Source organism: Mus caroli, unplaced genomic scaffold, assembly GCF_978045245.1.
Source record: "Mus caroli unplaced genomic scaffold, Mus_caroli_1 scaffold_20, whole genome shotgun sequence".
Classification (NCBI taxonomy): Eukaryota; Metazoa; Chordata; class Mammalia; order Rodentia; family Muridae; genus Mus; species Mus caroli.
The window spans coordinates 42,103,518-42,131,260 of record NW_028227275.1 but is presented as its reverse complement, the minus strand read 5'-3'; the positions used below and the strand labels follow the sequence as shown (position 1 = coordinate 42,131,260).

The following is a 27,743-nucleotide window of genomic DNA, read 5'->3' as shown; positions in this document are numbered from 1 at the left end:
TACAGGGATTTTCAAATGCCAGCATGCCAGCAGAAGAGTCGCTCTGATACCTAATGATCAAATAAAGACAAAATGTCCACAGAAAACTCTGTGAACTTTATTTAGTGTCACCTAGAATGATGTTAGGCACCAAGGGCCAAACATGCTTTTGTGTAGTAATGACAACGAGCTTCTGAGTGTTCTCAGTGTTTCCAGGAGAAAATACACTCTCATGTCTTAAAAATTGGCTTCCGATTTCTTAGACCTGCACTCAAATTTCTTCTTTGGTGTTAGTGAGACTGTGATCTCTGAGCCTCAATATATTTTCTTTTTCTGTAAAATAGGTATACAGAAGATACCTAGAGTATCTTTTATTCACTAGAGTGCTATTAAAATTAAAAGGTAGAGTATCATTTAGTACAATGATAAAAGGTGATTATACTGCCTATAATAGCTAGGGATCTTATTATGTAATAATTACAATGTCAATCATATTGTTACAGTGATTTCTTGGGCATGGCAAGTAATATCCACAGAAGTTATAAATATCAACTCAGTTATCCATTTGGACAGTATATATGCATAAGCACAGTGACTATTACTGGTCCAGATTTAATGCTGAGACTCATAGATGTCAGGTTACTTGTCCAAGATAAAAGATTGCAGCTTGACTGTGAACCAGAGTCCATAAGCACTCTCTGACACCTCTCCCATAATGATGCTGTTATGGACTTAGTGTTTTAGCCACACAAACGGCAAGTTTTAGATAGTTCATTAAGACAAGGGGAGGCATCCACCACCCTACTGTGTCATGTAATCACATAACACTTAGATCCATACACATGGAATAGGTTTGTGTCCACTAGGTGGCATTGCGGTTTTAGCAAAATATGAACAGAGCCACTATTTAGGTTTAAGAGTCTGTTGCATTTGAGAGTACTCACAGGACAATTTTAATTTCACCCTTAAAGTCTGATGAAAATTTAGAGCACATGGAGAGATCTGTAAAGACTACTGATGTCTTGAAATAATTATGAAAAGTCCTCTTTGGGAGTCAGTGCCTCTGCAGGAAGCCATGATAAAACCTGAGATTATCCAGTTCTCTTCTCTCAGCTCCTAGGAAAATAGGCTGAGGGCCAGACAGGGAAAGCGATGGTTCACAGGAACTCACAGCCAATGGTTGGGGCTGTATTTTTCTTATCATAATTTCTATTGGTGATAAGTCACAAATAAACCGTGACAGCTTCTTTTTTTATGTATGAGGGCAAAGATTGCTTGGTCAATCCCAGGTTTTCCTTTCACCGGGATTAAATATGGTCCAAAACAATACTGCACTCAAGAACTTGAATAGTAGATAGTATGTTATTTGGTTTGACATACCTTTCTTGAAAGTTTAGAGGCCCCTTCACACAAAGGCCATTTCTAGGAGTTGTGAATGAATAAGTAGCAGGTAAATAGATGAGCCACAAGACCCTGGAACTAGACTTCCTGAAGTAGATCCTGAGTTCTGTCAGGAAGTTACCACAGGTTTCTTGAGAAGCAGTGAATTGCCTTTGGGGTTCTGTTTTTTGCAGTGAAACAGGAGTTTTTTCCTTTTAAGACTTTTTTGAAAATGAAATGTTTACAATGTATCTTCAATATAATAAGAATGACAATATAGTGGACTAGTCTGAGTCCAGCTATTGGTGTCTCTTGGTTGGGACGTCAATAGCTTAACTTTCTATCACACAAGAGACCACTGAAACAGAGACGTAACATCTCAGGTTTATCGTTGTGTGACATTATTTCTTCCGCAAATGCATGTTATAAGCTCCCAGAAAAGCCAACATTTCATTATATGCTCACCACAAGTAAAATGAAAACACTTGTGGGCTCTTGTCACTTATTTGATGGTCACTATGCACAGTAGCAGAGACTTAGTGGGCACTTGTCTGGCGTTGTCTTTTTTATGAGATCCCCGTGACCCGAACCTGTGCTTTATTCCTTTCAAAGATTAGAGATCTGGGTTCACAGGACTTGTTCTACTTAACACTGCAAACTACGGAGCCAGGATTGGAACTCAGGTTGCCTGCCTCTTAGCCTGGAGGCAGTCACTTCTGGTTTTAATCTAGCTTTTCTGTGGCAAGGTGGACATGGAGCTCTGTTGTCAAGGAGGGAAATACCCTAAAAGTCTGTTCTTATTTTTGTGGCAGTTCATTAGACCAACCCACTGAGCATTCACTAGACTGTTGAGTTAAAAAGACAAAAAATATTACAATGTCAGAAGAGGGCTAGCCTGAGATGGGGCACCCTGACACCGTACCCTAAGAAGTCAAAAGTCATCGCCATAATGGAAAATGTCAGGGACTAACTTGTTACTCTGTATTGCCAAGACCATAGTCTTTTTTGTGGTGGTCCAGAATCCCATACAGACTTTGTGTGGGTACATGTACATATGTGTATGCTTACATATGTATATACATGTATGTGAGATAAACTTGGCTGTTGTTTCTCAGGACTTATCTACTTTGTCACTTTGAGACAGGCTCTCTCTCCGTTCTGGAGCTCAAGTAGTCTAGGCTGGTTGGCCAAGAAGTCCAGGGGTCTGCCTGTGTCTACCTCCTTAGTATTGAGATTATATGTGGGGTACTAAGCTTTTAAAAACATGGATTCTGAGAATTAAACTCAAGTCCTTGTGTGTGAGCATTCTCCCCAGAATATCTCATTCATGTCAAATTCTTCAATTTAGATTCCTCAAATCCATAGTGATGGTCTGGTCTGCCTGCTACACCTTTACAGAGAAGAAAGCTGAGGTACTTGCACTTATGGTGTAGTCCCTGCAATCTTTGAGAATCATTCATTGTATTACTCCATACTGTGTCCACTTCCCTTTCAGTAACATTACTTTGGATAATTAGAACATTTTCTTGCTCCCATCAACGTTTTTCCTTCAGTAAGAATCCACATTCACCCAACAGCATCCATTCATCCCTTATAGCTAGCATCTTTCAATTCCTTCCATCTTCCTTCACTCATAAAAACTTTTATAGGGCAAGGGGCTAGTGATAATTGTGAAAGTATATTTTAAACCAATGTTATCTTCTCAGTAGAAACCAGCTATGCATGCAATTTAATTTAGGGCTGTGAAAAACGACTTCCCTAAGTAGGACTAAGACACTGTCAATGGAGAAATTCCAGAAATGAAACTTGGGGAAGACTTGGGGACTTACCGATCTCAGACATTGTTATCCCGGGAGCTAACTGCCCGTTGTTGAAAGAGCTATAGGTAAACAAGTTGGGTACGGACGTGAGGTCATAGATAGGTTCTTGCTTTATCTGTTTGATTCCAGTCATGTCCAGTCCTGACTGATCGGGAGACGGCTGACCGGAATCTATGCTGTAATAACCTTCGGACTTGGGCAGGTCAATGACATGCCCGTTGGCGTATGTGCCGCCGGTCTCGGTGTTCAGGTTGCTGAGGCCATTGCTAATGCTGCTGCTGTACACCCTGGCGAGGGCCTCCGCCTCCCCACTCTGCTGCTGCCGCTGCTCCTGCAGCCTCTGCTGATGCTTCTGCACCTCAGCATACAGGCTGTCCCGCTGCTTCTTGGACATCCTCCCGAACTTTACAGCTGGGACGGAAAGAAGAGCAAAAGACAGAAATGTGGTTACCATCCTCTTTAGCCACTTCAGTCTGAGACATGCATGGTTGTCTCTTCGGTATCATAGAGACAAATCCCTATGGATGCCAGTCAGAAGTTCACTCATCTGCATTTCACATTAAGGGGAAAGATTATGTTTGGAGAGTGTGTTGGTTTGTATCACAATGATGAAACCTGTGTGTTGTCCAGCTTTCTACCACTGTAACAGATATCTGAGACGATCAACTTAAAAGTAGAAAAGGTTTATTTTCGGCTCACAGTATTAACGGCTTTTGTGAGGGTGGCCCATCAGGATACTATGTTCGGAATATGAGACAGAGCGCTTCAACTCCAAGCAGGTGACAGAAAGGAAGAGGAAGAGAAAGAGCATAGGTCCCAGTATTTCTTTCAGAGTTGCACTCGCCAATGACCTAAGGCCTCTCTCTAGGCACCATGCTCTAAAGGCTCCACAACCTCTTAGTGGTGCCAAACTGGGGACGACATCCTTAATATATGTTAAAATATGGACCTATAGAGGACATTCACTATCTAAACAGTGACAGTAAGCTAGGAAGAAATAAGCTAGGAAGAAATGTAAAAATGTGAATTATTTGTCACAGTCATGAACTGGAAGATGTAACTCCCCTCCCTCCCCCCACCCCATTCCTTTGTGACTAGCACATACAGAGACAAAACAGCAAATCTCTGCACACTAGCAAAGGGTTCCTGCTATTAAAACGACCCCCATATCAGTATTGACATTTCCCCTTAGCATTAGGATTTCGAGGTCCTCGGGGAGGAACCTGTTGTTTCAGGTTGGGATATGATTTATTGGGTACTAACAAGGATGCAGGGAGTATAAAAATAGCATCACTTTCTGGCATCTAGATTGTGGTGCAAATGGTAAGAACCTTTGGAAGACAGCATTCACATGAGCTCAAGGCAAGCAAGCAAGCAGGAGCGACTTTCCTCCTCTTCCCCATCCTTGCAGCTGAAGCATAGCTTCCTCCTCCCACCCCATCTCTTGCAAAACCCTCAGGCATTTGTGGGGAAGCGAGGAAGGGGTTCCACAGGGGAGTAACCCCCATGGGCTGCTTCCTTATGTGTGGAGAGGAAACATCCTGAACTGTTTGGATAGTGACTCTTTTTGTATGGGCTGTCCACTCCCTTTAGCATGTGGGCAACCTGAGTGCTGGGCTGCCAGGTTCAAATCATCTTACTAACAGTGGGGACTGTGGTAGTCTTGGAGATGCTCATCCCTATAGCCTGGCTTTCCAGTGCTGCCTAAGTAGGAAGAAGAAGCAGTGATTATTTAGTAATTTTTTTTCTCAATGAAGAGAAACAATCTAATTAACTACTAACACACTCTCCCTTTCCTCTCTCAGTTGTGCTTTTATTTGGTCTTGAATTGGTTTAGGTTGTCTCGTTTACCTTGCTATGTAGACACGGCTCTTATTAGAATTCATTCACGGAGTACAGTGGTATTTCTACTTGGCCATGGGCAGAATTCTACAGAATCGTTGGGGAAGCTTTTTCTTGTACTTTCATATTATGCCATTCTAAATAGTTTATATATTGTTCTCTAAGAGGGAAAGACCTTTTTTTTTTTTTAATCAGGAAAATTAGAGAATGTTAACCATTGGCTCAGGAGGACTGCATCCCAAGTAAGCAGTGATGCGCCTCTTCTATATTTGTGACCTTCGCTCTTTAGCCTTTGTGTCAGCTCAGATGGTCCTTATGACAGCCATGGCCTTACCAACTCAAGAACTGAGTCTATGGCATGAGATTAAAATGTAGTGATTTATAGACTAGTGTGCATTTACTGGTTTAAATCATAGGAATTAAAAAATCCAGAGTTTTTCATGGGATCAGACTGCCTTTAAACTATACTTGCCATTCAATCCTCACTTTAGACTTCTATGTGTTTTGAGGCAGGGGGATTGTATTAATGACCCCAATTCCTTTTACCTGCATCCTTTTATGTCCTTCTCCATTTCTATTCCCAATTCCCTTTCATTCTGTGCAGGCATGCTGCCCAAACCTGGACTTCCAGTCACATGACCTGTCTAGGTCAGTGGGTTATTGACAAATGTTTTACAAGCAGAAACTTAAAAGGGGCCCATTTGATTGGGCACCTCACCATGGGAAGGGCATGCCTGCACTAGATTGCCGAACAATAGGCTGTATGAAGCTGATTCAGGCCTCTTCCATCACCAGAGCAAGGCCATCGACTATCAGCAGGGTCACAGGCTGACCTGCTGCCAAAGCATGCAGACATGTGCTGTTAACCATAGGCCTTGTAATTAGAGTTAACGATGTTGGAAAAGCATGTTGCCAATGGCTCTGCTGTAATCATCTGAAGACATAACAGAAAAATGTACATCTTTTGTACAAGGTTGACTTGACAGGTGACTGAGCAATTGGAATATCTAGAATAAGGCATCTTAAAGTGACTACAGTTTGGAATTCTCCGGCTTGGGCTTAAATCAAAGGCTTTATAGACAATGACTACAGACCTACTCTAGGATGAGTTTTCCATTTATTTCTGAAAGGTGTTTCGGTTTTATGTCCTCTCCTGCAATAAAGCTCACAATATACCTGGAGGGTGAAATGTATAGCACACCAAGAAAACACACCTACTGAACTTTCTGACATAGAAATATTTCCTGGCTACTCTCTGCAGACACATTGATGTATTCAAAGCTCCACTCTAACAGAGGCCACGTACTGTTACATCTTCAAGTAGTTCTGTGCATCTTATCACTCCCCAAGGGTGAGCACAGCATGTATTTTAACTGTTTGCACTCTAACCTGATTTGTTCTGCTAATGACATTCACTTGAGTAGAGACAGCTTCTTAAACTGCCTCCTCTTAAGGAAACCAGCACAGTTCTGTATACAAGTGATTTGCAAATACTTAGGCTGACAGCATCAGTACACAATACAGGTTTAACCCTTATCTTAATCCCACAGATGAAAAGAACATTTCCATGTTAGAGGGTTAGAAATCACTTCACTTTTGTGTGACATGTGGGATTTAAAGTAGAACAGAAGTTTTCAGGGTGATTAGAAATTAAAAGTCACATCTCCATCAAAGATTTGTACTTCCCGTGGCAGGAGAACAGAACAGGTGTTTTTGAGACCAGCTGCACAATCATCTGTGACTCTGGGGGTCATTTTGGAAATTGTTGTGTCTTACTATCTCTCAGTCTCCAAGTCTTCAGGTTTCCACCTACTGTTCACTGGTTAAACTGGTCTTAGCTTAAATCTTTCAGCATTGGAGATAAGCCAATACCGTTAGGAATTTGATATTTGTACTGGAAGTCTGACCCAATTGGCTCATTTTGGTACCTCTCTCATGTCATCCAAGCCTTTCACAAACTTTGGGTGTAGAGGGCAGCTTCTGTTATAATAGTCACAAGGTAGTGTGTGACTATGGAGTGCATTCAAGAAAGAAGTATATGACTAAAGGCCTGATTATTGACTTTTAATTGAAATTTAAGTCAGTTAGTGATATATGTCATGTGATCCAGTTCTGTCTGGAAAACATTTTTATGTAAAGCTTGTCTGTGTACAGAGTTTCTAGTGTTTTCATAGGGTTATGTCACCTATGAGAACATACTTGAGACACTTAAAATTATAAATTAATTTTTCACCTTCTAGATTTTTTGCGTGGTAAATATTAGGCTTTGCATTTTGAGGGGGCATATAATATCTTCCTATTGATATCAAACATTTCCCCACAAATAGTTCTAATGAGGATTGATTTGTAAAGAGTCTAGTTAACAGAAAACCAGAAGCCAGGCATGGAGGCGCATACCTATATTGCAAGCATTTGGGAGAATGAGGCAGGAGGACTGTCTTTGGCTACACAGTGAGTCTGAAGCCAGCCTGGACCATAGGTTGGCATTCTATTTCAGTAAGCAAACCAGCAAACAGAACCAACAAACAAAGAAAGTATACATCACAGAGAAGACGATTCAAGACACGTGGTACCTATTGACACACACTTTTGCCACTTTACAGCAAAAGCACACATATGTATTTGTTCAGATACATTGATTTTTTGTTTTTAATTCTTTGCCTAGGCAGATTTGAACAAACTTGTAGTCCCTGAGTTGGATGTCTGCTCATATATACACGAGAGGATACAAAGTCCATTATGTGAAGAGTAAAGCAGCTGTCTACCAGAAGCCGTGCTGTTCCACTGACCAGATGTGGTGAAGACAGAGCCAGATATAAGTGGCAGAAAAAAAAAATGAATGTGTCAACATACCACTGTACCATTGAGGGAGATGTGAGGACATCTTATCCTGTACTACTTAAAGAACTTTGCCAGGATTTTCTGAGTCAGTGGATGGGAAGGATAATTAAAAAGCAGCGGGAGATATGGCATTGCTTAAGTCCCAATTAAGACCAAGTTTAGGATTCTTCAGTACCATATGCTACCATCACTTACTGGGACAGAGAGACCACCATCAGCTCTGGCACTAGTGGGATTTGTCCAAGACACATGGCCATTCACAGTGCAAGAAATCTGTGGCCAATATACATATCCCAGCACTAAGGAGGCAGAGGCAGGAGGATCTCTGTGAGTTCGAGACCAGCATGGTGTTCAGAGTTCCAGGACAGCTGGGGCTAGACAAGGGAACCATGTCTTGAAAAACAAAACAACAAACAAACAAACAAACAAACAAAAGAATGGGTCTTAATAACTAAAAATAAAATGAAAAAAAGAAGAAAATTCTTTGCTTACTGTACTTGAATTTTTTGTCTTGTATCTTGAATCTAAGCAATTGTTTGGGTATGAAAAAGGAACACATATCTCATTATCTGAGTGGAAACTCAGGACCCTTGAATACATTTTTACTCATCATAATGTCTCAGAACAGTGTACGTTCCTGGCTGTGTGTTTATGAACAGCCAGTGGTCTGTCTCACTTCCTGTGGAAGCATGTTCTTTTCCTAGGATCTTCATATATTAGTAACTTGTGTACCAGTCAGATGGCTCTGGTGGATGAATGGCTTCTGTTCATTTATAGCTTTGTGACTTTAACACCGAAGACCTCACATCCCAGGAAACCCTCCATTACAAGAAAATATGCTCAGGTAGCCACTTACTATCTAATGTCTTACCTGGCTTATACTTATCCTAGATAGCGTAGGCTGTCTGCAAACCTCTACCACCTTCCTTTTTCTTATTTCTCAGGCAATGCTACATTTGATATATTTCTGCTTTACTTCTTAATTCACGACCAGTCCTCTGGTTCTCTTTTCTTTATATCCCCAATTCCCACAGTTAAAACTCTTTCAGTGGCTTGAACAGCCTCTAGCAAAGCATCCATTTGAAAACTCTTAAGGAACAGAAAGGCAGAGGCTTACCATCTCTTGACATTCCTAGGGCAAGACACTTCTGCAGGCGGCAGTGTTGGCAACGGTTCCTGTTGGTTCTGTCAATTAAACAGTTTCTCTGCCTTGGGCAGGAGTAAGAGGCATTGTTCTGCTGACTTCTCCTGAAGAATCCCTAAAGGGGAAAAGAGAAAGCAAGGGCAGGAGACTCAGAGGAAGGGCGGCATTAGCATACACACTGCTATCCTTTCTACACCGAGGATAGCTAAGTTTCATCTTTCAAAAGTTTCCTAATGCTTCTTAGAGGGCTTCTAGATGGTTCTGAGCAGAATATATGTACTTATTTATGGGCAATTGACAGGATCTTTCCTTCAGTTGTTCACTCACTCACTCACTCACTCACTCACTCACTCACTCACTCACTCACTCATTTAATATTTACTATACTAATTTCTTTGAAGAGAAAAGAATAGGGAAAGAATGTCAAAGAGGCATGTTACTGCTAAATCAAGTATGACGATGGGTGTCTGGCTTAGGTTTGAACTAAGTGCTATGGGGATTGGGCAGAAAGTTGTTCTTGAAACCCATGATGTATTTAATCAAAAGTAACATTATGAGTCAAAGAAATACTAACCACCACTTCATCGATGCAATACAGGCAATAAACAAATGCCTGCACTTAGGTTGTAGGATATGAGAGGTTCTATTTCAAGTAGGTTTGGAGTCTTCTGGGGTAGAAGAACTACAACTGTCCCTTGAAATCTGCAGCTGGGTTTTTGTTTGTTTGTTTGTTTGTTTTTTAATTCTTTGAGTACCAACCTCAGTTTTCTTATGAAGAAAACATAGTAAGGAAAACAAGCATTTCCCCCAAAGATAGCAAAGTTACCATTCTCTGTTTATTCCCTCATTAATCAGTTTTCTTTATCATTGTTTGCTAAACAGTGAAAATGAAAAGGGCCCCTGGCCAAATGATGCTAGGGAGATTGAGAAGAAACAGAAAACAAACAAACAAACAAAAACAAAAACAAAAACTAAACAGGAAAAAATACCCACAGTGAAAGATCGCCTCCTAACTTCTTTCAAACACCCATGTTTCCTCAGAATGGATTAAATACAACACACAAGAGAGCAACTTGGATATAAAGTTCAGGGTTTACTATAAATAAAGGCTATTAGTAAAAATAATTTTTTTGATAGAACATTAAAATCAACATCAATATGAAAATTCTTATTAAGAGTTTAAGGAAAGATGGGATTGATATTATTGGTTTTTTTTGTTGTTTGTTTTTGTTTTTGTCTTGCATTTCAGTAGGGTTTTGCTGACCTATAAGGAACCTTAGAATGGCTGTGTGGCTAAGAACCCTTTGGAGAGAGAGTTACAGTTGGTTTTATGATTTCAGCCCAGATCTATTCAAGAAGGGCTACTTTTACCTCTACATCTTCATGTGTGGTGTCTGTTCACTATACTAGTGATTGCACAACAGGGCTCCATGAATCCAGTTCGATTTGATTCTGGAAGCAGGAACACACCTAAGTCCCCAGGGGGCTATATCAGGAAAGCTGTCATGAGGCAGGATTGAAGTGGCTTGGAGCTGATTAGAGATGCCTTGGAATTTACATCTTAAGGAAGAATTGCTCCCCCCCCTCCACTTTGGATATTGGAATGCCATTTAGTGAAAAAGTTGGCAGGGAAGATGTTCTGAAGTCACAGCCACAAGTCCCCATTTACAGCCAATTTGACATTAATTATGAGTCATTTCTTGCTTATCTGTTGCTCATTATTGCAAATGAGATTTTTGGCATGAAAAATAGATTCTGTTTCACATTTTACTGAATGAATAGGAGCTGAATAAGTTGGTGGGCTGAACTGGTGTTTATAATGGTTGCATATGTCAACTGCAGAGCATTATTACAAAACCATAGAGCTTGGTAACTGAATATGTTGACACTGACATCTGATTCGGAATGGGATTCCTACTGGAGAAAACTGTGGCATATTTACATAGGGCCTTCCTATGATGTAGGTGAAGTACTGGGATGCGTAGCCAGTTTGGTGGAAACCTCAGAATATGCTTCCTAGTGACAACAGAATTTCTTTTTCTTTTTCTTTTCTTTTTATTCTGTTTTATTATTATTTTTTTTACTCTTAAGGCATTTTTTATTAGATATTTTCTTCATTTACATTTTAAATGCTATCCCCAAATCCCCTATCTCCCCACACCCTGTTCCCCAACCCATCCACTCCAGGTTCCTGGCCCTGGCATTTCCCTGTACTGGGGCATATGATCTTCGCAAGACCAAGGGCCTCTCCTCCCATTGATGGATGACTAGGCCATCCTCTGCTACATATGCAACTAGAGACACAGTTCTGAGGGGTACTGGTTAGTTCATATTGTTGTTCCTCCTATAGGGTTGCAGACCCCTTTAGCTCCTTTGGTACTTTCTCTAGCTCCTTCACAGGGGCCCTGTGTTCCATTCAATAGATGACTGTGAGCATCCACTTCTGTATTTGCCAGGCATTAGCATAGCCTCACAAGAGAGAGCTATGTCAGGGTCCTGTCAGCAAAATCTTTTTGGCATATGCAATAGTGTCTGGGTTTGGTGGTTGTATATGGGATGGATCCCCGGGTGAGGCAGTCTCTGGATGGTCTTTCCTTCTGTCTCAGCTCCGAACTTTGTTTCTGTAACTCCTTCCATGGGTACTTTGTTCCCCATTCTTAGAAGGAGAGAAGTATCCACACTTTGGTCTTACCTTCTGGAGTTTCATGTGTTTTGCAAATTGTATCTTTAAAATATTGAATGAACATCACCCAACATACCAACAGCAGGAACAAGTAGCCCTGTTATCCTTTCAACCCGACACTAAAGAAATTCTGTTGGATTGAAAAGATGACAGGACGACTTGTTCCTGCTGTTGGCATGTTGGGTTATGATCATTCAATATTTAAGAACCTGTGTTTTAAAAACTACATCTTAAAATGAATATCTACCCACAGTTTGAAGTCCCATATTTTCCCAATGTCTTGTAACATGATATAATGAGCATGCATAATTCATGTACAGAAGACATTAGTAAATACATTGTAAACTAGGCCAGGGCTCTTCAACTTGAAGAACAAGCCTGTAGAAATGCCTTCACTGGAAAGCGTTCTCATTACAAACTCACTACTGCTTATGACAAACACTATTTGTCTGCCTACCCAGAGAAAATGACTTACGTATGGAGGGTTAATGAAACAACTGACTTCTTATTTTGCTATATTGCTTCCTATTGATGGAATAAAAAAAATCCTGATAGCAGATGATACCTAATTCTTCATTCTAACTATGTAAGAGGAATAGAATGATGGGCTGTTTTGTAAGCTTTGCCTAAGGACACCACCAACCATCTCATTCCAGACCATTTCACTATGTTGACTGTTCTTTACTCATGTTACTTTAATTTTTTTCTTTTACCATCCATTTTTTCAGTCCCAATTACTTTGTTTTTTAAAGACTTGCGAAGGCATCATCAATTTTCAAAGAGTAGCACTGTTTTGATAACTATAATGCTTTTTTTTTTTTACAGTTAAAAGTCTCCTAAGATTATGATTGAATCCTAGGATCTATGACTGTGCTCCACCTCCCTTGGTTTACTGAATGCAAATAAAGGATTCATTTTGCCTGCATATTGCCAATGGCTTTGCCAGCATTGTCCATGCCCCTTGAAGATGACACTTGAGTTTTGTTTTGGTGATGCCCATCTCTTTAAAAATCATTGTAGAAACATTTTGAGTGCACCTTGCTATGCTCATTCTTATGTCCCTAACAAATTACTTTACAACCTTACTCTTAATTTTCAAATTACCCCAGGTTAGGTCTGTGGTAACTGTTATTCCTTTGCCTTCTATTTCTCACCTATCTAACTCACAGAAACAAGTTTATCATAGGGTTGGTAACTCAGAGGGAACAATGGACAGAATATGAAAGACTCTTGTGCTCTTGGTCAGTTTTTCCATTTCATATTTAAACCAGTGGCATATGTCAAATTAGATCTTGTTTATCCTTCGGGAACTCATTGAAAAATTAAGATTTGATGGAAGTTGATGTTTGACTGGTCTAGACACCACTTCTAACACATCCAATGCTTCCAGAGCTTTAAATTTTCTATTACTGTTTTTATACTTTACGTGTATGGGTGTTTTGCCTCATGTATGTTCCGTGTACCATGTGTTTAATACCCAAAGTCAGAAGGGGTCATCAGATACCCTCATACTGGAGCTACAGATGGCTCTGAACCACTATGTGGGTGCTCAGCAATGAACTTGATTCATCTCTAAGAGCAACTTAACCTGTAAGACTTTAGTTCTAAATTTTTAATTTGTTGGAATGTGAGAATAAAAGGAGTGACATATGTATATTATAGTTGTCACCTCGGTGTCCTTAACAAACAGACAAACATGTCCATTAGCTTCTAGTCTTTACTTTAATCTTATTCTAATCTTTATTTTAATCAAATGGAGTCAGTGTTGCTAATACAGAAAGAATTGATATTTATTTCTTCGTAAATGGGAATAGTTCAAGTCTTTAACCACTCATGTTTTAAGAGCTGCAGATCAGTTAGACAAAAACAGGTAAAAGGAAAAAGAGAGGGAATCAGTCCAGCCACGCCCCAAGCCAAAACTTCCGGCAGGGACAACCATCCGCACCACGTCTGCTCTAAAGCTCCTGCTCGCCGTCACAATGCGGAAGTCCTTACCTTGCAGCCTTCACACGTGATGACTCCGTAGTGGATCCCGGAGGATTTATCGCCACAAATTTTGCATGGTATCACTTCAATTTGTGCTGAAAGAGGAAAAACAAAAAGCTATGTAGAACGTCTATAATTGGCTTTAAAAAATTGTTACTATTTTCACACTTAGCTGTCCTTGGCAAGGTATTTGTGGTAGATTCTTACAGTTAGAGGATGCTGGGTGCTAGCGATGGCCTGGGGTCACCATTACTATTTGAATGGCCTTTCTCTAAAGCGCTGCCTCTCAACCTTCCTAATGTTCTAACTCTTTAATACATTCCTTATGTTATGGTAATCCCCCAACCATAAATTATTTTCATTGCTACTTCATAACTATAATTTTGCTACTGTTATGAATTACAATGTGGATATCTGAGTTTTCAGATGGCTTGAGGAAAGGCTCCCTTGTGAAGGGGGCCATTGATCTACAAGGAGTTGCGCCCCACAGCTTGAGAACCATTGTTCTAGGCCTGGTTATCACTCTGCTTTTTCAAATGAAAATTCTGCCCTCCCCTCCTCTCTCCCTCTCCCTCTCCCTCTCTCTCTCTCTCTCTCTCATCTCTGTCTCTGTCTCTCTGTCTCTGTCTGTCTCTGTCTCTGTTTCTCTCTCTCTCTCTCTCTCTCTCTCTCTCTCTCTCTCTCTCTCTCTCTCTCACACACACACACACACAGATGCACAAGTCCCTGCATGTGTATATTTAGAAACTAGATTTTTTTCCTCTTCCTTTCACTGTTTTCTCCTTTTAAAACTTGTTTTTCCTAAAATAGCACGGCAGAAAAAATCCTGTGAACTTGTGCCTTTATATTTCTTAGTTTACTTTTGAAATACGAAGTCTCTAGGTGTTTTTCCATGGTCTTATCTCAATAATATTTAAATAACTAATAAAATAAGTCTGGAGATTTGGTATTTGGTAATCTTATATATGTGGGTGGATACACTGTTTACCTGTGTGAAAATACCAGCCAGACATTAAGTGAGCATGCTTTAAATATCTGGAAAGATACTGAGAGATGATGATAACTCAGGGGAAGATATGGTAGTGACTCTGATAGAGTCATTAATAAGAAACAATAATAAATAAATCAGAAAAGTAAATTATATAGGAAGTTGGCATGCATTTAATTTCACTGGAGATGATGAGGATTCATTTTTTTTTAAAGAGTGTGAGAGATAGTTTATTCTGGGGCATATTTGAGTGACCATGGCCCAGGTCATAGATTTAGGTTATCCCAAATTCCATGTTGAAATGTGGAGAGAGGTTCATAACATTTTATAGTTTTACAGAACAAAGAAAGTCATAGATTAGGGCAACTTTGAAATGCACTGATGGGTACATCAGAGCGGTGGTCACAATATGGGAAAAGCTTTGCTATAGGTCTCAGATGCTGTCTGATGACATTCTGAGCTTTTGGGTTAATGGAAGCTAGAGATTTGCTAAACTAATAGATTCTAAAAGAGTTTTATCTATCAGTCATAGGATGTTAGTTTTGACACAGTAGTGGGAATACAATGGCTAGCCAGGGGGTTAAAGCTAGCATAAGATGAGGTGATTAGCCCTGACCTGCAATATTCCAACGTCTTCTATCACTAATGTTCCAATCGGGAAGACAGTTCATTTTATAAAATGTATGGGATTTGGTTTGGCTAAAGAGAAAGGCTAGAGTCATTGAATGAAAATAGGTTAGAGGTCTAGTATGACAGAGGCTGATAATTATAAAGAGTAATTGGCTTTACGGGAAATTTGGGTCATGTGGACACACCAAAGTGTGACACAAGACTTAGGAGCCACTGGAGTTAGGCAGGGGAGTTTTCACGAGGAATGAATAAAACAAAGAGCAAATAAGCGGTTAGGGCAAGGCTGGGATATAACTCTGTGTTAGAGTGCTTGCACAGTGTGGGAAGAGTCCTAAACGGAATCCCAAAAACCGCTTCACAAGCTACGTGAGACGTGAAGGGAGATCCTTATTGCTTGGGAGGCTAACCAGAAAAAAAATGCAGATCAATGAAAAGTTACTCCTGACATGGGTGTTAGGCAATATCAGAAAGAGGTATCAGCACGGGGAAAAAGGGTGGCCCAGAAACATGAACAAAAATGCTTCAGAGGCAGACGTGGGAGTAAATGCGGAAAGGTAAGGAAGACCGAAGCTGATGAAGAATTGGAAGAGCTCTATCCGCCTCACCTTGGAAGCAAGGCAAAGTGATAAGATGATAGAGATGGAGACAGTAGGGACAAGGATGTTGCCAGGTGGGGTGGGGTGAGAGAGCGCTTGTCTAGCATGCATGAGAGCTAGATGTGAGCCTTGGCCTTGGAACAGCAATGAAGATATTTGTGGAGTATGATGTGGTGTGGGACGGGGCACCTGGATGTAGAATGTCTTAGAAGGACAGTTTTGTTCTCGTGGGAAGTTATTTAGAATTCAGGAATTCCTGTGTTTGATAGTCCTCTAAAGAGTTGTTAAAATTATTCACACTAAGAAGATCTGCTATTTCCTTTCCCAATTTAAAATAATTATGCAAAATATCCTTCAAAATGCTTCATACACAAAGTTGACACTTGCATACACTTCTATAGCTTTCCACTCGTAAATACACAAGACAAGTAAGAGAGAAGCATCGCCATCTTTTGTTATTGCTTTATACAATGAATAGAATACTTGGCTTTAGGGTAACACGTTAACTTTTTCAAAATTAAATACACTACAGACACAATTTTTTTTGTAAGACAAAGAATTCAAGGGAGGGAATTGGGGGTGTAAATATGACTGAACTGCTTTCAGGATATTGTGGTGGGGAAACAGGAAGTTTGCAGTTATTTCCATTTGACCCTCTGTATTTCACTCCTTAATCTATTAATACTTAGGGACACAGCTAAGAGAAAGCCTCTGAACTTACATTTTGTCACTTAAAAATACAGTATTCATCAACAAACTTCATAAAACTGTGAGGCCAAACTCACAGTTGATCATTACATCATCATAATCGACACCACTGTCCCTGTTAACTGATTTTTGTCTAATGATTTAGGGAAAGAAAAACATGTCAAAAATTTGATATATTATTATATCTTTATTAAAGGTATTTTTAAAATAATTCAATGAATCACCATAACTTATTTGTACTATGGATTTCAGTTTAGCAGTAAGATTTCTAACAGTGGGTGTTTATAGGTACTATAAACTGACTAAAATCATCCCAGGTAGCCATTGAATAGATTTTGGCTCATATGATATTAAGTCAGAGGCTCTCTTTGCATAAATTACACTCCAGGGAGTAGCTTACACGTGGGAGAATCTGCTTCAATACATTCTTAATTATAAAATGATCTAACTTTAAAGGAAATGAAAATAGAGGTAATTTGCTCCCTGAGGTGTAGGAAGATGTTTTTGAAAGACACAAAGGTTATCTTATACATCTTCAGAAATACAAATGAGATAAGGAACATTCAATAGAGCATCTGCATATTTATACATATTCATAACCTTGCTCTATGCGTAATCCTGAAGAGCTACAGACACCCTTAACAGCGTTTTTAAAGAGAAAGAAGTCACCTATAGTGTCTATATGTTTTGTTCTTCGGGGGAAAGTGTTCTCTGTTTAGAAACCTTGCGGCTCTTTCTATTCTGGCAGAATAAGTCATCTGATGTTTATTAGAAGTGAAGACATCCCAATCACTGAAAGTAGCAGCTATTTTCCTTTTCCCTCATTAAAAATTAAAAACCCCTGTTCTGAACTGCAGCATTACAGTTTACACTACGTGTTTCCGACAGCACCTCTCCAGGACAGACTTTCAGGCCCCAGTGAGGATCCTAGACCACAGCATTGCTCATTGCTTGCTGTTTCGAAGTGTCTTGCTAAGGGCAAAGGCATGGCCTTCCCAGGAGCTACAATGTGCAGACCCAGTACTGTGCTCTTTATCAATGCTTCAGGCTGAGCATTTTAGAAGGGTGTGGCTGCTTGGGCCTCACCAGCTATGGCAGGAAGATAGTAGGAGGGAACTAAGGAGGGGGCTGCATTGGTATTTGGCACTTTTGCTTGGCTTGCTGAGATCTGTTTATTTTTCAGTATGACAGTCATTGAGAAAAAAATTTAGAGGATCTTGGATGGTCTGAAAAATTGATAAAAGTTTACTTGGTCTTCATTCTGTTCCTTTTATTAAGTCCCTCTTGTTCTTTCCTTGCCCAGAGTCTCCTGTCCAACACTGTGCAAATTCTTTGTCTCAGTTTTTCCTGTTTATTGAAATATATGCCTCTTTAGTTCTGCCCCATTCAAGCCCCTGCTGGTTACAGCAGGTGCTGAGGTCAGAAAACTAATTCAGGCTAATGAGTTAACCAGAAAATGGCTCAGGAAAATGCTTTGATTCTTAAAAAGCATCCCTCAGGAAGGCGGTGATGTTGAGCCTGCCAGGTACTTGATGCTGGAGAGTGGTGCATTTTACTGCACATAGTTTGAAGCTTTCCATTCCCATTAATCTGAGATTTCCAACTCCGTGTGGCCATTTTGTAGTCTGGGCATTCTAAGTTGAAGCAAAGATAAGTCTGTACTTCTTTATGTCTCCTTGTGTGTAGGTGTATATATGTTCATGCATGCACACACATGCACACACTTTTAAGAACACATGTGTGCATGCATGTGTGTGTGTGTGTGTGGCAGATGAATGTGTGGGTGTCCACACCAATGCATTTGTACCTGAAAGCCTGAAGTAAGCACTGTGTGTGTTCTTCTTTTGCTTTCCACCTTATTGTTTGAGCCAGAGGTTCTCACAGAACCTGGAGCTCACCTATTGAATAGACAGGCTGGCCAGCGAGCTCCTACATCTGCAAGTTTTTGTTCCTCTTAGCTGGGAATGTGTGGTATAGCTGTGCTCAGCTTTTATGTAAGTGCCGGGGATCTGCACTGAGGAACGCATTCTTGTACAACAATTACTTTATAACCAAGTCCTCTCCTCAACCCTTGCTTTTTCTTTTCAGTGGTGTCTAAAGGAGCTCAAAGTTGTGGTCCTAAACTTCCTTTTATCTTTCAGTATTGATGAGAGCCATGACGTACTCTTTTTTTCTAAGGGAGGATTTAAGAATTAATGATTTGACATATTTGTTATGAAAACAGGAAACAGCTTACAGAATTGTGAGAGCAATATATTTTGAATTAGGTTCCCTGGTGATATTGATAATAGTATGGCCTTTAGGAATAAAATGATTACATTTACTGCACAAGTCACCTCAAAGGCACTGAAATCCAGAAAGGTCAATTGGGAAGGAACAGCCAGTAACTGAAGTTTTGTGGCTTTGGGATCATATATATATATATATATATATATATATATATATATATTTTTTTTTTTTTTTTGCAGTATCTGTTGTTCTCTGATGCATCTTCCAGGTTGAGTTCTGGATGCTGGACACTGTTCCTTCCACAGCACAGGCTGTACCCCTGGGTGCTGGGCTTGCCTGCTAGTTTCTATTTCTTGTAACTTTGCAGTTAGGCTAAAAGTGGACAGAGCAATTAACTCTCTTAATGTCTGTGTGAAACACAATTTACACATGTAAAAATTTCCAATAAAGATGACTATTTTGGTTAAAAATCTTTTTGCAGATGGTCGCAGTAGCCCATGTCTTATGTCATCTACCCAAATTGTATCTAATCTACCATCTGTGACAAATTCAACTTAAAAATCCTTCTACTCATCCCCTTTCTCACTGGCAGACCTGAAAGTATCTACCTCCTTAGTATGATATCTTTTAAGAACACAAGACAGTCAACCTAAAGGACAATAGAGAAGGATGTTTAAGACCCAGCTCCACTCTGAGGTTAATCAGACAATTGCCTTAGGCATGGGATGGAATGCCGGCAGGATCTTGAATGTGTCGTTTATATCAATGATTCTGAGAGTCCTGGCCTTGGATTAGGCTGTATTCATGGGTATCTCTCCAGGAGAGTGTGCATCTTTGTGTCAGACACCAGCTTAAAAATCTACCGTGCAAGAATACTCCTGCATCTTTCTCCTTGAACTCCTCTCTGTAATTTTCTGGGAGGTGGGCTCTTGTTGATTAATATCTCTTGAATGACTTAAGGATGCATTTAACTTTAGACGATTGTAGTTCCCTATACTTCATGTTACTAGAAAGTAGATTAATTAAAATATGATCCTATGACAATGTGAGAATGATTTTTTTTCCCAAAAACAGTTGTAAGGGGGATCACACTGGGACTGGTTTACCTTTGTTGTATCTTCGTGTAATTGCCCACAGAGTGCTGTGTGGTATGCTTGCTCTTGAGAACAGAAACAATAGAAAAATTGAACCCACAAATAGCAACTAGCATAGAAGAATAAAAACAATTTCAGAAATTGCCTCTTACCCACAATGCAGTCATCATTGTTTAAGTTACCCAAGGACAACCACAATATGAAAATATTAAGTGGAAAGCTCTAGAAATATACAGTTGAAAGTTTCCAATCACACAGTGCCTGAGTAGAAAGGTAAAATCTGGTACTGTCCCATTCTATTGTGAATAAAGAAAAAGAAATCTCTTTGCCTACTGTAGCCACACTGTATATGCTACATATCTGTCAGCCATACAGTATCTGTCTTGATTGTCAGATCAATTGTCAGAATATGTGCATATGATATACATTCCATTTTTACTATTAGTTGTAGTAAATATCTTATGACACCTAACTTATTGATTAAGCTCCACTGTAGATATTGTTATTTGAAATGTCCTCAGGGGCTTACATGTTGGAATACTTGGTCTTCAGCTAATGGGACACTGAAATTTTCAGAGGTATGGCCTATCTGGAGGAAGTGGATAGCAGAGCCAGGATTTATGGGCTATAGATTAGCCTTGGTTCCAGTGTGAGCTCTCTGTGTTCTGGTCAGTATGAGATAACAAGCAACTGCCTTTCAAACCTGCTAGGATGGGGTCACCTGTCACTACCATGTCTTCACTGCACTTAGGTTCTAGGAAAACAGGAACCTAAATACATATTTCTTTCCTTGAGCTCTTTATGCTATATATTTTGTCTTAATGATGAGTAAAAGAATTAACATTGGGTTTGCATTTGTAGGAAAATACAATAAATACAGTGTTTGGTAGTAGCCATGGTTTGAAGTGTCCACTGAAAGCTTAGGAGTATTTGGATAAATGTGGAGGATTGTTTTAAATACAAGTTCAATGTTGCACTTTCAAACACTTCTATGTGCTCTAGTAGTGCCAAGATTCTAACTTAGGAATTAATTCCTAGTTAACACTTCTTGTCCTGTCAGTGTCTTCACATTTTTAAGACATGTGTAGGTGTATTATTCAAGTGGACTTGATGTCTTTTGTATTCACTCAGGGAAGCCCATGGACCAGGGGCTTTGGCATAACTGGGGAACAAGTTTAAATGTGAATACTCTCACAAGCTCAGCTGATATGAAATCTGGCTTGTAACAAGCTCCCATGGCACTATTCAAGCTCAAAAAGCATTGTTCTGCGATGCCAGGGGTACACAGCTGTAGCTACTCCGAGAATGGATGGATCTCTGATTTCACTGGTGCTGAGATAAAAATGTTCACAAGATTCTGGAAAAACCATTTCCTACTTTTGCTTTTATACATCACCCTTTGTAAGGGCAGTAGGAGAGCTGGAGCTTTAGAGTCCCCCTCCCCTCTAAAAGACCTCACAATCCTGGTCACTAATTGATGGTGTGTTTGGGAAGAGAATCCAGCACACCCCAGGAACATCTTATGTTGCTGCATTTTACACAGGTCACTGCAATGTTCCCTTTGTAGACAGATCTGCCCCTGCTTTTTCTCTATGTCCTAGACTGCTTGGGGAGTGGCTCCATCCTTTCTCTGACTTGTTCTCCAGGTTGTGGCATAGATGCCAGTTTCTGGATACTGAGCACAAATCAGTTTCTTTTTTCCTTTTTTAAAAATTAGGTATTTTCCTCATTTACATTTCCAATGCTATCCCAAAAGTTCCCCCATACCCTCCCCCCCACTCCCCTACCCACCCACTCCCACTTTTTGGCCCTGGCATTCCCCTGTACTGGGGCATATAACGTTTGCAAGTCCAATGGACCTCTCTTTCCAGTGATGGCCGACTAGACCATCTTTTGATACATATGCAGCCAGAGTAAAGAGCTCCAGGGTACTGGTTAGTTCATAATGTTGTTCCACCTATAGGGTTGCAGATCCCTTTAGTTCCTTGGGTATTTTCTCTAGCTCCTCCATTGGGGGCCCTGTGATCCATCCAATAGCTGACTGTGAGCGTCCACTTATGTGTTTGCTAGGCCCCGGCGTAGTCTCACAAGAGACAGCTATATCAGGGTCCTTTCAGCAAACGCTTGCTAGTGTATGCAATGGTGTCATCGTTTGGAGGCTAATAATGGGATGGATCCCTGCATATGGCAGTCTCTAGATGGTCCATCCTTTTGTCTCAGCTTCAAACTTTGTCTCTGTAACTCCTTCCATGGGTGATTGTTTCCAATTCTAAGAAGGGGCAAAGTGTCCACACTTTGGTCTTCGTTCTTCTTCAGTTTCATGTGTTTTACAAATAAGGGACATTTTTGAGGGTATTTTAAACTATACGTTTTATTCTCTCCTCGGGTTTTCAATTTTTTTTAATACTAGTTCTTTTGAGTGTAAAGAGTGGTGTGTGTACATGTGCATGTTTATACATGTATGTGGCAGGCAGAGGTAAGACTCAAGTGTTGGCTGAACTGCCTACTTTTGGTCTTGAGACAGGGTCTCTCATTTGTTTGCCTGGAGCTTTTCCTTTGACCAGAATAGCTTGTCAGTGAGCCCCAGGGATGCTCGGCCACTGTGCCCTGGCCCCAGCACTGGATTACAAAGCACACACCACAATGCCTAGCTTTCTATGTGGATTCCAAGCCTTGAATCCAGGTCTTTATCCTTGTGCAACAAACACTTTACCAATTTACCCATCTTCATCTAAGTTCTTGTTTTTCTGGATTATCTGCCTATCTACCTGTCTGTCTGTCTGTCTGTCTGTCTATCTATCTATCTATCTATCTATCTATCTATCTATCTATCTATCTATCTATCTATCTATCCATCCATCCATCCATCCATCCATCCATCCATCCATCTATCTATCTATCTATCTATCTATCTATCTATCTATCTATCTATCTATGGTGACACTATGCCTTGAGGATTTGTTTTTAAATACAGTTTGCCTAATTTAAAAATAGAATTGAACAAAGTTTTTTTTTTTTGATGGAAATTGTTAAGTCAAGCAATGTGTTTTTCTTGCTTTTCTCCTACTGTGCTGGCTAGTTTGTTTTTTTTGTTTTTTTGTTTTTTTTTAATCAACTTGACATAAGCTAGAGTTATCTGGGAAGAGAAAACACAGCCGAGTAAATGCCTCTAAGAGAGTACATGTAGGTAAATCAGTGGAGCATTTTCTCAATTATTGATGTGGGAGGGCCCAGCTCATTGTGGGTGGTGCCGTGCTTGGGCAAGTGGTCCTGGGTTCTATAAGAAAGGAGGCTGGGTAAGCCATAAAGAGCAAGGCAGTAAGCAGCTCTCTTCCATTCTTCTGCTTTGGTTTTGACTTCAGGTTCATTTCCTACCTTGAGTTCCTGCCCTGACTTTCCATGGGGATCAACTGTGATTAGGAAGTCACCTAAACCAAATAAACCCTATAGTCCCAAAGTTGTATTTGATCATGATCTTTGAAGATGTATCCTAGGAGCTGGAGACATGGCCTAATAAGCAATCTCAGTAAAGAGATTGCTTGTTGTGCTAAAAACCAAAGTGCATAATGAAGATGTAAAAGTTACAGAATTGGAGGAAATATTATAAAACACTTGTCCAATAATGGGCATATGCTTGCAACATAGAAACGACTCCTAAAATTGAAAGCTAGTTGGCCAAAGATCTGCTTTCAAAAGGACAAAACAATTAAAAGATGCCATGCTTCTCATGCATTGCTGAGCTGCAAATCACCTATCAGGAAGGCTATACTTGAAAAACCAAGAACTATGCCAAAAGCTGGAGAGGAGTTGAGCAAATGGATGCTCAGTTTTTGTTGGCAAGGTAAGGTATTAAAGCCACTTTGAGGGCAGTGGGGCAAGTTTTATACCGTCAAAGGGAGCCTTAGCAGCAACTGTGCTCCTTGACATTTGGTAGCTGAGTTATAACTCATGTCCACACAGAGCATGTACATGGAGGTTTCTCTATATTCTCCCCAAATGGGATACAATCAAGATTCACTTTGAAAGCTGAATGGAAGGGCATGTGATACTGGTATAGTGGAATATCATTTGGCATGGTGAAAGAATTCCTAAACTATGAGTGGCATTGTCATGGAAGACCTCACTGAATAATGTTAAGTGAAAGAAGCCAGCATGCTTCCAGCCACCCCTCTGGAAAATTCAAAACTACACAGTAAAAATAAATAAATAAATAAAAATCAGCCATAGACACAAGCTTTGAGTCTTGTGTGCACACACAGGAATGTGTTCTCGTTTTTACACTGTACCCAGAAGTAATTTAGCCACTTAAGTTTGTTTGATGCCACAGATACACACAAAACCAAGTTTTATTCTTCAAAGGGAATATTCTGATTGCACAGCCACACATGCCAAAAACCTGTGCAAAGAGCAGGCAGATGAGTCTGGAGGAGGAAAAATGAGAACTTAGTGAAGCCATGAAGCCTGAGAGTCGAGCTGGCTTTGAGCCAGACCTTAGGAAGGGAGTGGAATTTTAAGAAATACATGTATAGGGATAGGAAAAACTTTAGCTGGTAGCCAGAGAATGAAAGAGGAAAATCCAATTACTCAATTTCTAGATTAAGTAAATTTATTTTAGGGGCCTTTTTAGTGGGGTTAAGTGCAAAGCAAATAGTAAGATGTTTCTAGATTTATTAATATGCATTCCTTGATCTGTAGTAGATCACCATGCACTGAGTTGATTCACATCAAATTGCTACTTTTTGTGAAAGGATGAAGTTTTATTGGGAATTTCATGTGATTCAACATTATACTTTATTATTTGCTGTGTTTTAGGATGTAGCTCCTATCCTATGTAGCTTTCAGGATTACTTGAGAGGCAGGCGTATGCTATATACATGTAATACCAGTGCTCAGGAAGTGGAGGTAGAAAATTCATGCCAAGCTGGTATACATATTAAGACACTTAAAAAAAGTATGTATGAAAATGAAAGTCAAAGGTGGGGAATACTTCAAAAATATAAAGATATAGGAACATGCTTAATATAAAACTGAATATAGCCATGGGATTTGCACTTTTGATCATTAATTAAATGGCAGCAGTAGGGTGGGTGGGAGACGGGACAAGAGTGGGAGAGGGAAAGGGAGAAGGAACGAAGAATTTAATACTAATGATCTTTACACAAAACTCAAATCTTAAGGTTTTATATTTTGTATCATCTACAAGAGCTTTGATCATTTCCAACATGAATACCACATTAGCAAAACGACTGCAAACTCTTCCATTGAGAATTATGCTGTCATGATGTCGATGTTGTAGGGAACTTGCTGGCCAGCCACTAACTTCTTAACAATGAGTCTAAATGGAGGGGAATCACAGAGTTGAAGTGAACCCTGATTCTTGTCATCTCTAATGACAAAAAATAGTTCAGAGGCTAGAAGTCATCCTCCTTGGATTCTGTCGACTGTTAGATGAGCGGCCTTCAACAAAGGGAGAGAGGACCCAGTGGGAAGTTTTCCTGTGTGCACACAGCATCAGAAACTATTTCAGGGGTCAAATGATCACACAAGACGCAACTCCAGAAGTTGTGTCTTACGGTTTTACTCTATGCTAAATGTCACAAAGGCCTGTTGCCCAACACAGTTGGAGTCAATGCTATCCCCTTCAAAGACGGAAGGGGCTGTTCTGCTGATACTGCACACTTTCTCTAAGGCGATTACCAGCATAATCCTAAATATGATAGGACCGAGCTATCTTATTTTTGAGCTCATCAGATCCAGCATGCTCACATAATCCACAACAGCTTTACTCCATGTTTATGTAAGCTGGCGCTGCCTGAACAAGATGACCATACCTTCTTCCCTGCAGTGACACCGCTCTGCATCATTGTCACAGAAATAGTAAGAGCGGATGTTATTTTCAAATTCTGCCCTAATGGATTTCCTCCCTTTGAACTCTTCCTCCTTTTTCCCACAAGGGGGACATTTCCAGCCACGCTTGCCAGTGTAAAAATCGCGTCTGAACAGAGAATTGCCCCCCTCTCCCACCATCGCTGCTGGTGTTTCTTACTCTATTCCTTGTACCAAGGTATTTGCATGTTATAGTGTGCTGGATTGAATTGGTAGGAAGAAGTTTGGCCTTTTCTTTTTCCATTTGTTTAGAGATTTTAAATTGCTTTTAAAGCAGGGTAGGTATTTACGTCTCTGGGGGGAAATATTAGAAAAGAAATTGGTGAAATCTAGAAATTGCTGAGCAGGACACCAAGTGTTCTAGAGAAAGACTGATCTTCTTAAAGTTTCACCTTTAATTTAGAATATATCCTGTAGGTCCACAAAAAAATTTAAAAGAAAAACAAAGAAAAGAAATATAGTTTGCTTTTCAAAATGTAAAAGCATGTTAGTTCATATGCTTCACTATGCAAGTTGTGTGTGTGTGTGTGTGTGTGTGTGTGTAGGCAGGTACCTCTAAAAGATAGCTATATGTTTTAAAACACATAATTAGAAAGAAGCCTACATATTTACTTGTGAGTTGCTGTTAATTGATCCAGAACTAAAGAGGATTAAGTAATAGACGTTAATATGTCCACTGCTATGAATTTACAAACAACAGAAGCAACATTATCCTCAATAATTCTGTTAGTAAGGATAAATAGTTGTTTAAACACTCCAATGATGCCAGAACTGAAATTGATTGGTCAGGACGTAGTTCCCCAGTCTAGTCCTTAAGGACACAGGATTTGAATGTGGTAAGTTAAGACAGACACACTGTGTATGCTCCTTTAAAATATAAGTCCCCAGAGACCCTGAGGACTGTGAGAAGATGAAGTTCTGAGTTTAAGGTATACATGGAGATTTAGTGTAATTAGTAGGTGTCTAGAAACAACTGTTTTTAAAAATTATTTGAACAATTGTTTCTTTTATATTATAACATTTTCAACTTGTTTATGGCTATTTAATGCTAGTAAAAATAGCAATGTGTCATGTTTACCTTGAAATATTTTCAGAACAGATACGTAGACCTGTCCATTTGTGAAATAATACGCTTAGAGAAATATGTCCCAACTTACTAAAGAAATTAGAAGTAAAAAACAAATCCCCAAGCACCATCATTCATCACTCTTAGACAAAACCATTAAAAAAAGAATTTCTTATACATGATACATTTCAACATAGAATACAAACAAAATTGACCTTTAAAACAGTTAGAAAAATCAAGTAACTATAATAATAACTGTAGCAATGTAACAGGCAAGCTTAAAGCTAAAAAAAAAAAAAATACACCAAGGATGTTTATATTGTCAATCTATTGTCAACATGATGCGGCACATGAAAATACTTAAGGCCAGAACAGTGTTTATAGAATTTCACCTCAGCACATAACAATATTTCGTATCGGCATCTTTTCTAGTGTAAACTTAGGCTATGGAGACTGATTTATTCAATACACTCCCAAATCAGAAACAATGTATTGTCCCCACACTGCTATTGCTTTATTTTGCTTCCATCCTTTAACTGCTTGCTTTCTCGTCCAAGAATGGTTTACACTGCTAAATGTCAGCAGACAGAAGAAAAAGCGCAACTCACCAGTGCCGTCAGCTTTAGTTTTGGGCTGGTTCTCGCACATTCTGACGGAGCAGTGAAAAGCCTGACTGAAAAATATCTCCCCGTTTCACTTGAGGTCTGAGGACTGCCCCTATGTTATCCCACAACCAGAATCCCAACAGACTGCATTAATGAGATTAGACTAAAGAAGAGTTAGAGGCATCAACTGGCTTCGTTTCATTAAGTAAGGGTGAAAGAGAGGCTTCCTCACACCAGGAAGGAACAGAAGAAAAAAAATTCCTTTC

The 27,743-nt window shown here is 39.8% G+C and overlaps 1 protein-coding gene across 1 annotated transcript in view; it reads right to left on the bottom strand.

Moving 5' to 3' along the window:
• Window positions 1-27,743, bottom strand: part of Rorb (RAR related orphan receptor B) — a 175,171-nt gene that overhangs the window by 37,696 nt on the left and 109,732 nt on the right. Inside the window, exons 2-4 of the mRNA XM_021151635.3 lie at window positions 13,685-13,770; window positions 8,980-9,121; window positions 3,189-3,590 (exon numbers count right to left, since the gene is read on the bottom strand). Coding sequence (XP_021007294.1) covers window positions 3,189-3,590; window positions 8,980-9,121; window positions 13,685-13,770 — 630 coding nt within the window. The remainder of the gene's footprint in view (window positions 1-3,188; window positions 3,591-8,979; window positions 9,122-13,684; window positions 13,771-27,743) is intronic.